Source organism: Camelus dromedarius, chromosome 30, assembly GCF_036321535.1.
Source record: "Camelus dromedarius isolate mCamDro1 chromosome 30, mCamDro1.pat, whole genome shotgun sequence".
NCBI lineage: Eukaryota > Metazoa > Chordata > Mammalia > Artiodactyla > Camelidae > Camelus > Camelus dromedarius.
In genome coordinates this window covers 2,797,813-2,810,860 of record NC_087465.1, presented here as the reverse complement: position 1 = coordinate 2,810,860, position 13,048 = coordinate 2,797,813, and the positions used below count along the sequence as shown (strand labels likewise).

The 13,048-nt window shown below is 42.3% G+C and overlaps 1 protein-coding gene across 1 annotated transcript in view; it reads right to left on the bottom strand.

Annotated features, from left to right (window-relative positions):
- The window catches only part of RP1 (RP1 axonemal microtubule associated), a 140,067-nt gene that overhangs the window by 117,272 nt on the left and 9,747 nt on the right, over positions 1-13,048 (bottom strand). Inside the window, exon 3 of the mRNA XM_064480818.1 lies at positions 1,567-1,730. Within this exon, the coding sequence (XP_064336888.1) occupies positions 1,567-1,730 (164 nt within the window). The remainder of the gene's footprint in view (positions 1-1,566; positions 1,731-13,048) is intronic.

The window sequence follows — 13,048 nt, the reverse complement described above, 5'->3', positions numbered from 1 at the left end:
GAATGAAGAGTGATTCAGCACACAAATGCCAATGTAACAGATCACATAAATAGAATGAAGAGGAGAAAAACAGTCATCTCAATTGATGCAAAAAACAAAACAAAACAAAACCATTTGACAAAATCCAACACAATTTCATGATAAAAACACTCAACGAACTAGAAATAGAAGGGGACTTCTGGAACGTGATAAAGGGCATCTATGAAAAACCAACAAAGAATATCGTACTTCATGGTGAAATACTGAATATTTCCTCCTAAATCAGGAACAATACAAGGGTGTCAGGTTTCATGACTTCTAGTCAACACTGTACTAGAAATTGTAGGTATGGTAATTGGGCAAGAAAAAGAAATTTTAAAAATCCAAATTCGAAAGGAATAAATAAAACTATCTCTATCCACAGACTATATGATCTGATCTATAGAAAATCCTAAAGATTCCACAAAAAACTATTAGAGCTAATAAATAAATTCAGTAAAGTTACAGGATACTAGATCAACATACAAAAATCTGGTGCATTTCTATAATTAGTAATGAGCAATATGAAAAAGAAATTAAGACAATTCTATTTACAATAGCATCAAAAAATTCAGAATGATTATACCATGTGAAGGTATGTTTAATTTAAAAGTGAACGCAAAACAATAAAATAGCAAAACAACAACAAAAACAGCTCAGGCTCTCTTGACACAGTCACCTCTAAAACCACTTCTTACACATGCAAAATAACAAGTCTTCACTTTTATTTTTACACCTTAGTGACTGTCAACACAAGAAAGAGCTTCTTTAAACACTGACTCTTACAGAAAGTATGGAAAGGACAGTTCCAACTAAACTGTTAGTTTGGCTCCAAATGTACGTGGGCTAAGGACACAGGCTGTGGTAAACCGAACACCAGGATCACCCACAGGTGGGTGTCCTGTGAAGAGTCAGGATACTTCAGGACGCTATCTTCTGGTTATGATCTTGTTCTCCGTCTCTACCCAGCTGAGAACAGCCCTCCAGCCGGCCAGCCATCTGTTGAGCAGACAGCACTAAGCCGCGAGGCCCCAGGCGCTGGCCTCATTTCAGGCCTGCCTTCCACTGCTGCCTTTCTCTCTCTAGCTTACCAGCCTGGCCCCGGGCTCCCTGCCTCATCTTTACTGCCTCTGTTTCTCCCTAGACCTTGATCCCAAGGTGTCTGGCCATGACCTAGTAACTTGACAGCATCTTCGCCCACCTTTATTTGATCACTTATTTTTCCCATTTTGACCGTGACTTTGAGGCTTATCTGTAAGGGCCCCAGACAGAAAGGTATGGCCCTTGTCCCCGACAGCCACACGTCTAGAAACAGCAGGTGCTGGTCACCCGCCATTTCTCTCCAGCTGTTGTCTCTTACCGTGTGCAGTCTGACTTGTGTTTAATCTGCTGGAGCAAAAACTGCCATGAATTACCTTCTACCAGATCTTCTACAAGACACGTGTTGTTACCACAGGAAGCATCCCATTCAGCAGACTGCACCCATTCCAGAGCACCCACTAGCTGCATCACTTACATCATCAGGCTTTACTCAGTTTTAGTACTCACGGTAAACACGTCTTTGTGGCCGTCCTGAAATCGAGTTCCATGTGCTCCACAAAGGTATATGGGGGCTGAACTCCTGTGCCGTCCATATAGTATAATATAAATCTGTGAGCTGGTCCCTGCATCTGGCAAGTCACTGGTGACGATGGAAACCTTCCAGTTGCCACCTATAGAAGCACAGATAGCACGGAGCATTACAGCCACTGATGACAATGGAAGACGGAAGAGCGAGGAGAATTCCAGGTGGACAAGCTCGCTCCTCCCATCTCCCCCGGAAACGCGCTGCAGCAGAGGGTTTTAGACTTGGTCTTTAAAACAATAAAACCATTATGTCCTACAACGGCGCTGTGAGGGGATTTCCTAGAAGATCTTTACTCTACCATTACCCTGGCATAGTTGGTCATGCCTAGACCCCAAGAGAGTCACTATGTAACTTCTCTCAAGTTCCAGCATTTGGACAAAACGTCTCAAATATTCTAGCTCTGACATATAATATGTGCATTCAGAATTATTCCTTTTAAGATCTTTTGAGTTTAGATGTTTATTTTCCAAAATTAAAAATTATGTAATAATTTATATAAACATTAAGATTGGAATCAGACAAGTTACGAGAAATTTCAGAAGTCATCTGGTACAATTTTTCACTTTTTAAGTATTCCTAATTAGTAGATTTTAAAATAATGGTTTTTCCACAAAAATAGATGTGTGGAACTGAGTCCAACAAAAGTTAATTAAGTAAATTCTGTATCACCCAGCAACAAATGAAAATAGTGCTGGAAAATGTATGCTTCCTGGTGAATACAACGGAGATGAACGAAACATCGTAACATACTGATGGGGGGTGATATTGCTTCCAAGGATTTCAATTTAATTTTGCCAGGTTTCTTTGCAGTAAATATCAAGAGTTGACCAATAAGAAAGTAAAGTAATATGAAATTAGGGGAACACACTCAAGATTATACTAAAGAAGAAAGAGGGCGAGGCAGCAGAACCCAGAGCCGCGGGCCTAAGTGACACTCCACTCTGCAGACTGTGCCTTCCTCTCTCCCATTCCTGAACTGAGGTGTATTTCCCATCTTGACCATTCAGATCATAATCAGATTCTAGATTTAAATTTTACTTACATGGTACAATAAATAGATGCTAAATGAATGTCCTTTTTTTTTAATCTACTTTAAAACAGGGAATTCTACACAGTAAAAAGCCATATTCGGCTACCAAATCATTTTGGTAGACAATCAGTAAATAAAAACATCATCTTAAAAAACTGAAAGAGATGGATAAGCTATCTTTGATGACAGCAGAAGCGGCTAAATTGCAATTATGAACTACAGAGCTGGGAAAGCCCCAGCTGCTTTCTGTAGACTAGCATGTTTGTTTGAATAAAATGAAATAAAGCTCTTCAGCTTTTGCTTTCTTAGAAATGCAGCAAAGAGTGCAGGGGAGAATCAATACTTGCTAAATGTACAAGGACCAAATCAATAGGGAAAGAAATTGCATTTTCCAACAACTAACATGGAAAAGGATGAGAAGTATAGGAATAGAAATAAAAATGAAAATAATGAAATATGACGTCTGTTTACCATAGGTTTTGGCACCTCTTTAGGTCATTAAAACCTTAACCTTGGAAGGGAGTGTTGTAAAAACTGGAGAAGAATCTAAAGATCGTGAAGCAAGACTCATCTTTTACTTCGTAACTTCAATCAATCAATAGCCAACAAGTCACTGAGTCACTACTGGGTATCCCGGGTCGTGGAAGGAGTACACGGAAGACACAAAATGATGTCTCTGTCCTCCACTCGCCTGTTCTCCACGAGGTGGTAAGGCCAACAGACCAAGAGGGAAGAAAAATCAGAACAGTCTTAATGTAAAATTTTGGTAAAGTGAGTCCAGGTCACAGAAAAGTTAACAAAATAAAAAAAATTTTTAAGTTAATTTTAAAAAAAGAACTGACCAAAAAACCCCAACAGAAATTAAATGAAGAAGGCACAAAACCTTGTGCCATAATCTTTGTAAAGCAGAAGCCAAGAGAAGAGTGAGACAGAGACGTCAGGGGTTTACAGGGCACCCCCCGCCCAGCCTGCTCGGCACCGCGTAGGAGACAGAAGATGGGTACTTAAGATTCTAAACCCTTCCTAATATCCATACCCTATTGGGCCTAATTTGAAAGGGTGGGCTGAAGGGGTGAGTACCTGGACTGGAGGAGAACAGGACGCAGGGAGTGAACCAACAGCTTGATGAAATACTCAAATTATCAAAACAGACACAAAACAACTAGAAATTGTGAATAGCCCTTTATCTTCTAAGAAATAATAATTAATTGATAGTTAAATCTTTTTTACAAATAACTACAGGCCCAGATGGTGAATTTTCTTCCAAACCTTTAAGAAACAAAGGATGCCAATCCGACACAAACCCTTTGGAATACTTCCCAGCCCCTCGTGTGAGACGAGCATCACTCTGATACCAAATTCAGACGAAGGCATAACAAGAAAACTACAGAGCAAGAACCCTCATGAACATGAGAAGTGGAAATCTTCTCAACAAAATACGAGGAAATCGAGTTAACCGCAACCTTTGGGTTTATCCCAGGAGTGCACGGCTTGTCAACACTTAGAGATCAATGCAAGTCACCACATGAGCAGAACAGAAGGACCTGTGTCTGATCGCTTCAGTAGGTATCCGGAAAAAAAAAAAAAAAAAAAACACTTGAAAAAATTAAATACCCATTCATGGTAGAAACTCATTACTGGAAAGGATGAAAATGAGAAACAGTCTTACTGGAAAGTGGAGTAAAGGCAGTTCTCGTTACAGCTGGCAGAGAACTCGGCGGAGTTGTGCTCTGTTACTCAGTGGTGGAAACAGAACTTACAAGCGATGAACTTAGACGTCTACCTGAGGAGCTTTCCAGTCAAAGTGTGGCAGGTGTGCCCTGCTCTCTCCTTGCTGCTTATGGTGAAATTTAAGAGGAAAGAGAGAAACAGAGGAAGGAACTGCTAAGCAAAAAGGAACCAGCCCTCGCTGATTAGGAAAATTCTCGATCTGTCCACATATCTTGTTCTGGAAGCAGAGCCAAGGACAAGAAAACTATTTGCTCAAGAGATTAGGCATGTGGTTTAAGGATCCAGGCAGAAGCCAGGAGTGAAGATGGAGTTACCCAGGAAGGATGTGTGGGGACGTTTGTGTCTAGTGACGTGGGCCCCACAGCATCCACAGAAGACCAACAAGGTTCTCAAAAATTTTTATTCTAGCAGATGGAAAGGACAAAGACGGGACGAAATGAAGGAAGCATGACTCTTTGGGCCAAGACGGTGGTGCCGCTGCCCTGGTGGGCTGAGAGGGCAGGGCTGCCGCCCTGGGGAGCCGTGAGGAGTGGGGTGTTGCCCCAGCAGGGCCCAGAGAGCAAAGCAACTAAACCATAGAGAATTACTCTCTGGGCCCTTAAATCTGATGGAATTTGCCAAGCTGGGTTTCAGACTTGCTTGGCACATGTGACCCCCTTTCCCTTCTAACTTCTCCCTCCTGGAATGAGAGTGTCTAGTCCACGCACGTTCCACCGTTGTATCTGGGAGGCAGACAACTTGTCTTCTGGTTCCACGGGTCTGTGGGTGCTGAGGAATTTGGGCCCAGGATGGATTGTACCCAGTGTCTCACCCATACCTGATTTAGGTGATATCTTCAAAGACGGGAGTCCAAATTTTTTGAGAGGATTATATTTAAGTGATATTTTGGGCTTAAAGTTGATGCTGGAATGATTCAGACTTTGGGGCATGCTGGGATGTGGTAAGCATACTTCACATAGGAGAAGGGCATGAATTTTCCAGGGCCAAAAGGAGAACTCTTGTGGGTTAAGCTGTGTCCCCAAAAAGATGTTCAAGTCCTTATTCCTGCTCCCTGTGAATGTGACCTTATTTGGAAATAGGATCATTGCAGACATAATTAGTTAAGGTGAAGTCACACTTGACTAGGGCGGGATTAGTCAATGATGACTAGGTCTTTTAAAAAGACAAAAGACACAGAGGTGGAAGGAGGGGGAATTCCAGGCAGAGACTGGAAATACCCAGCGGCAAGTCAAAGAACTCAGACTTCTAGCATTCAGAACTATGAGAGAATAAATTCTTATTTTTTTCAAGCCACCCTGATGATGTTAATTTGTTACAGCGGTCCTTGGACAGTAATTCAACAAGTGACTATATAAGAAAATTGTGTTACATAAATTAATACAACTCAGCACTTAAAAGGATAAACGACTGACTACTGGTACACAGGAAAATCTGGATGAATATCAAGCTTTATGTTGATCAAAATCCTAGTCACAAAAGAGCATATGCTTTATGACCCCACACAAGGAACTCCAGGAAAGGTGGATTTATTTGTAGTCACATAAAACAAGTAAGTTCTTTCCTAGGGGCAGGGATGGTGAAAGTTTCTGCAAAAACGTGTGAAGAAACTCTTTGGGATGACAGAATTCTTCTGTCTTGATTGAACTGGTAGTTACACAGGTGAACCCAACTGTCAACAGCATAGACCTAAAATATGTGCATTTATTTCTGTAAATTATACCTCAATACAATTGATTGTTTAAAACATTAAATTAAAAAAAAAAAAACTTGTAAAAGCCTTAACTAAAATGGTCAAGTTGAGGGGGGGGATCTGCCATACAAATGAAAAAGGGCTAATTTCTTTCATTTGCAAACAGCTCACACAATTAATAAAACAAAACTAAACATGGATTCCACAATAGAAAAGTGGGCAAAATATGAAAGCAATTCATTAAAACACGCGCAAGTAGCAGAGAAACAGAAAACATGCCAACTACATGCAGGCAAATCAAACCAGACCGCCGCTCACATGCCAGGTGGGCACAGCCTCTCACTTCAGAATACCGAGCACGGTGAGAGGGGCCTTCTCACCCCGTCTGGCGTCGGTGTAGTCTCCTGTACCCTTTTTGAAGGGCAATTTGGCAAATCTATGAAAACTGACAATGCACATACAGTTTGACCCAACGGTCTCACTGCTGTAACTCACTGCACAAATACACTCACAAAGAGGCCGAACTCTGTGCACTGGGGACGTTCTTCCAAAGACTCCTTGGAAGGGTGACTATTTGGACACAGCCGTGTGTCTTTTACTACAAAATGAGTCACCGAAATAATGAAACAGCCACAATGAAATGCTACACAACATAACAATTTTGAAAGAATGACTAAAGCAAAATAAGGCACAGTTTGAATACTATATTCTCTACCCAAGTTTGTAAATAAAAAGGATGTACCTAGATCCATTTACACAGGCTGACAAACGCATTTAAAATGTAAGGGGAAAATCTGAAACTGCCTTTGAGCAGAGTTCAGAAGCTGGAGCTGGGGAAAGGCTAACTCTGCATTTTATTTTGGTCTATTCTATTTGATTTTTATCATGTGCCATATGACTCTCACCTTCTTAAATAGGAAAATATGTAAAAGGGAAAACGGATGTAAGTGTAGTGATGAGCAGACTGTGCAGCACAGAGGAGGAGTGCTTCAGGAGCATCAGGACGAAGGAAACGTGTGTCTGGATTCTTCCAAAACAACATGTTTTCAGCCTGTGACTCTACAAATCCTCTCTAGATTTATGCTTTACGTTTTCAGGGTCCTTACAATCACTTGCCAACTGTTCCTCCCAGTAAACTACAAACAAGTCACAGACCAAAAGTACATATATACTTTTTCAACAAAAGTCTTGTCTATTCAATTTAAATATATATATATATTTGATGACCTACCAGCAATGCCAAACAGGAAGAACAGAAGCATTCCTAGAAGTCAATGTGTGGGACTTGAAGCCCCGCAATAAACCGTGAACCTCTGGCCACAGAACGACATGACTTTCCAATTAACTTGAACAGTGTCATTGCAAGGAGTCGAGAGCAGCAGAAAGAGAAGATCTTTGAGGGCCACGCAAAACCACCCGGACATCTGCACTTTGAAACGAAGTTTTAGATCAGGTAACAACCTCTCCACTGCAGTTTCTTCATTCGGAAAATGGACATTACACACTCATGGTTTTTAAGAGAGCGACACAAGGTAAAACTGGGTAAGCACATGGCACAGCGTTTGGTACATAAGTCACTTCATACGGGGAAGTTACTATTATCGGTGTCATCACGTAGAATTAACCTCTTTTCTACGGAGCCGACCATGCAGTCCCAGCAGGGGCAGCATCACTCCCGAAGGAGGAACGCTGGCCCCTGGAGGGCAAGAAGCTTCAGTGTTACAGTGTTCCGCGGCTCTGCGACACTCTACCCTACCCAACAAGGTATTATTCCCTAGCACTCAATTTCTCTCATTAATAGAAGGCAATAATGAAAAAAAAAAAACAGTTGAGGAGGAATAAATTAGGCTTATAAGTCACTTAAGCATTACAAATAAATACTATCAACTTCATAAATTTCAAAGAATAAAACGTCTACATAAATGAGAATTAATCCCCTGAAGTAGAAAATCAGAGCATTAGTGCCTGTCACTGTCCCCATACTGAGTGACTGCAATTGGGCCCCCACCACGATGAGGACAGCAAGAGAGGGACAGCTCCAGGACAGCGTGGCCGCTGGATGATGGCGGTATCCACAGGACATGTATGCTCGTGGGTGTTGGCCACATAGAAACCACAAGGGCTTGGGATTAAGCCACTGGAAAATGTGTTCCCAGCAAGGCAACGAGCAGAGGGCCGTGTCCCAGCCTCCACTGTCTGAAGGCGATTGAAGGCGCCGTGAAACAAGGAGCCTCTGAGCAGAAGGAGGAGCAGAACTATTGGAAGAGAACAGTTTCTCTACTCATGCCAGGAAAGCCTTTCTTTTCACTCTGTCCCCTAAAGTAGCAAAATGCCAACGTGAGAGTCCAAGACAGAGAGGGACTGCCGCGCAGACGGACAGGGTCCCCGTGTGTCACTCTGCAGCATCCTCTGACACGGCCTCTGTGCACTGCGCAGACCTGACTCCTGCGTCTTTTCATGTTTTCCACGTACTGCCAGGAACGTGAGGCCCAAGGCTACTTCCCCAGCTGTGTACTCGGCAGTGGCGGAAAATTCCACACTATGTACTCAGGGCTTTGGTCTCCAGCTGGTCGAGCAGAGTTTGAAGAAGAGGGAAACAAAGAACTCAGACTAACCAGAGCAATTTTGAAAGAGAACAAAGTTGGAAAATTTTGCACTGTTTCAAGGCTTATTATGAAGCTACAGTAATGAAGACAACGTGTTTTGGCATACAAGTAGTCACAGAGATCAATGAAATAAAACAGAGTGCAGAAATACTCCCCCACATGTATGGTTGAGTGATTGTCAACAAGAGTTGTCTATTCAATTCAAAGTATTTCAATGGGAAAAGGACAGTCTTCTCAACAAAGGGTGATGGAATAATTGGATATCTGTATGAAATTAAATGAAACTTGGCCCTTACCTACCACTATATACAAAAAATAGGTTTAAATGGGTCAAATAGACCAAAGGTAAGAACTAAAACTATAAAACTCCTAAAATAAAATAAAATAAAATCTTGTTATTGGGCTATATTACACACATGTATCTTTAAAATGGGACATTCAGCCACTTTAGTCATTCTTTCAAAATTGTTATGTTGTGTAGCATTTCATTGTGGCTGTTTCATTATTTTGGTGACTCATTTTGTAGTAAAAGATACATGGCTGTGTCCAAATAGTCACCCTTCCATGAACTTACACAGTGTTATATATCATTTATATCTCAATAAGTTGGGGAGAAAAAGAAAAACGAAAGATAAGACTTACTCGCAAGAGGAAAGACAGGTAAATAATTTTTACTCTGTTAACCTTTGTTGTTTTTGTTGTTGCTGTTATTGTTATGATCATCTCTGTCCATGAACCAGAAAGTAAAAATCGGTAAAGTATTGAAAATGCGTGTGTATAGAGGATAGGCTGACGTGCATATCATTTAGGAAGAATTCAGATTATTAAAAGCAGTCACTGTATTCATTACGTTTAAAATCTGTGCTGATTACTGCTGACCCGGAACTACAGGCCCAGCCACAGGATGGACAGATTTGCCTTAAACCATCACATACACTAAGACTTTTAACCCTCTTTGATGGTCTGTTGTGTTGTTTAATTTTAAAAAACTTTTTCAGTGATACACTGTTTCCTATTTATGAATATTTGCTTAATAACTTAGCATTTAGGTCATTGGAAAACAAAGCCTTTGTCTGGAAAAATTGTGAAACATCTTGAAATGGACCCAAAAAATTACTGACTCCCTCCTGAAGCAGTCTGGAGCGCTACCCTGCTTTTCGTTATCGTTGAGCGATCTTAAAATTCTGTGAATTGTAAAGCAAACAAAAAACAAACCTAATGATAACACAGATTTTTCACGTTCACAGACATATAAATTAGTTGTGTCCAATGGAATGTAATTAATGTCCTGGACAGACCCATGTTCACTTCAGCATCCTTTTCCCCACTGTTGTGCGTGCGTGTGTGTGTACGTGTTACTTTAAATACTTCCACGAAAGAACCTCAGTCTCCCGCTGCTAAAACTACATGCTATCTCACCCACGATTTGGCGCCAAGCAGCACTCAAGGTTAGTCACCTTCACCTTTATCAAGAGTCCCATGAATAAATGGTGGAATTACCACATTTCTTTTACATAGCTTAGCATCCATGGCGCTAAATACGTCTTCATTAGGAAAACACCACCTTGGTTAAAGCACATGAAGGGAATTAGCACTAATGGCTTAAAAAATTCACCCGCCCTGGGCCCGCGCGCCCCCACGCGGCCCCTCGAAGGCCCGAAGGCGCCCGCCTGCCGCACAGGCGGGACCAGGGCGCCGCCGCGGGGACCGCGCCCCGCAGCCTGCTCTGCCTCCGTACGGGGCCCCAGGGGAGCCGCCCGACGGCTCCGGGAGAACACGGCGCCCCCCGCCCCCCGCGACCCCCCTCGGACCCACGGCCGGTTCCATCGCGGGCATTTAATTCACTTCCCCTCGGCTTGTGAACTTGAGCTCCTAACCGGGTATTTCCTTCGCCCTGAACGCTGCTACCCCTCCGGACTGAAGACTGGGCCGCGGGGCCGGAGCGGGGCCTGCGCAACTGGGCCCTGGCTCGCTGCACGCAGAGGCAGACGTGCCCGGGACCGGCCCCGGGCTGGTCGCACGCCCCGCGCCGTGCCAGCCTCGCCCCCGAGCGCGCGGCCTCTGCCAGCGCGGGGCGCCGCCGCCACCTGGTGGACACGAGCGGTAACCGCACCTCCCGCCCCGCGTGTTCCCCTGAGCATCGCGGGGTGTGGGGGGTGCCGCCCTCCGCCCTAAGCACGTCACCCCTAGGGAAAAAGCCAGGGCGGGGCAGGGTTCTTCAATTTCCCTAATGTTACATTTAGTCTCCTAAATCTCAGTGTTTCAGGATTTGTTTAAATCTAAGCCTTGTGAAAATAAAAACGGCCTTTGAGTTTTTTTTAAAAAAGTCATTTGCATAGACATTTTAAAGGACGATTGAAATACTGCTTCATAAAATACAAGGAACTTATTAGTTCTATCCCTCAGCATCTCTGCGTGTCTTTCTTCATGTATGGAGTCAAAGTTAGAAAGAGGTAAAGAGCTAGCACTCACAAGCACGTCTCATCTACCCGACACGCATTTACCGTGTCCCCCGGTGACGTGCTGGATCTGGGGAGCAGACATGCGTAAGCTGTGGTCCCCAGCTCTGAACGTGTTCACTTGAAGTAAGTACACGGCGCAGTCAGGCATTACTCATTCACGTACGTCCCTCCCAGTTTCATCTGGGCCGCCCAGGGCACTGCCTGGTGCAGCATTACATATCCACATGCCGCTGCACGCCACATTCTTCTAAGAACTCCTGGTTGCTATGAGTGATTTGCTCAGTCTCCTTGGTACATCTAAATACCACTCCTTCCAAATTAAAAAGAAAAATAATTCCCTTGTCTCTCTGCTCTGGGGAGAATGCTAATAATTTTTAAATCATTTTACTTTCTTCCTCACGTGAAAAGAATAAAAAGAGCACTGACTTTCAAGCACAAAGAACTGGGCTGAAATCTCGACATGATACCTACTGTCACCACTGATGGAAATACTTTACCCCCCTGCTGCTAGGTTCTCTCACCCATAAAAAGGAAACAACAAAGCTAAACTGTGTCATGAGGGAGGATTACATATAAAAAGCCGTAAGATTACCGCAGTCCCTGGCATACAGTAGGCACAACTTTAATGTTAATTCTTCTCCCCTTTGTATTACAGGCATACCTGGGAGATACTGCAGGTTCAATTTTAGACCACTGCAATAAAACAAGTATCACAATAAAGCGAGTCATGTTAACTCAGGGCCTTCCCTGTGCCCCTAAGTTATATTCACACTGTAGCCTATTAAGTATGTAATAGCATGATGTCTTTAAAAAATATCGTGCACGCCATAATTTTTAAATACAAAACAAAAAACAATTGCAATAATAACATCAAAGATCACTGATCACAATTACCATAACACTAATAACGAAGAAGTCTGAAACATTGCGAGGATTACCTGAACACGACAGACACAAAGTGAGCAAATGAGGTGGGATGTGGCTGACGGGCCTGGGCAACGTAAGGTTGCCACAAACCTTCAATTCGTAAAAAAAAAAACAAAAACAAAAAAACAGTATCTGCAAAGTGCAGTAAAGCTAAGTGCATGTATTTCTCCACAATTTCAGCCCTTTTATTTCACCAAAATTTCTCACTGCTCACAGATGGTTACAGAACATTACACCTTCCATATTTCAATCAGAAGAGTGCATCACTTACTGAAGGAAAAAATCATCTCCATGTAGAAGTCGCCTTCATCTGGTTAAATAAATAGTAACTCATAATTTTTTATGGACTTATGACTCATGCTGAATTGAAACCAAAGGCATTCTTTATGTAAGTAATTACTTTTAGTTCCCCAATGCCAAATTTATGCTATTTTAGCACCTCCATGTGTTGCTCCAAATACTAATTTTTCTACTTTGAGTCAGTTCCAGATAAGACACTGACTTCAACATTTTATAAGACTCGTTTCTATACTATCACATAGTCATGAAGAACAAGGAATCTTAAAAGATTCCCTGGCTAAGTCCCAAGCAAACTACCACAAGTATTCAAAAGAGACAATCTACGCTTCATAGTCTAATCAGATTTATTTATCTGTCTAAGCAACATGTTTTTATTCACATCTAAAATTTTTATTAATGCAGGTGGACACAGACATCTGTCAAATTCCTCTTCACAGTAGTTCTTTTTCAATTTTGAGAATTTCAAGGTCACTTTTCTCTTTTCCTTCCCAAGTTAAATCATCCAGTTCCTTTCATTTTTCTTCACAGAGCAGGCCTTAAACTTCGCCATTTGTTTCTGACCTATCTGAATTTCTTGACATTTCACTAATGTTTTTAAAAGATTCTAATTTCTAGGCAAAGTCCTGGAGAGCCAGCTTAGTAGTAGAACATCCCTTT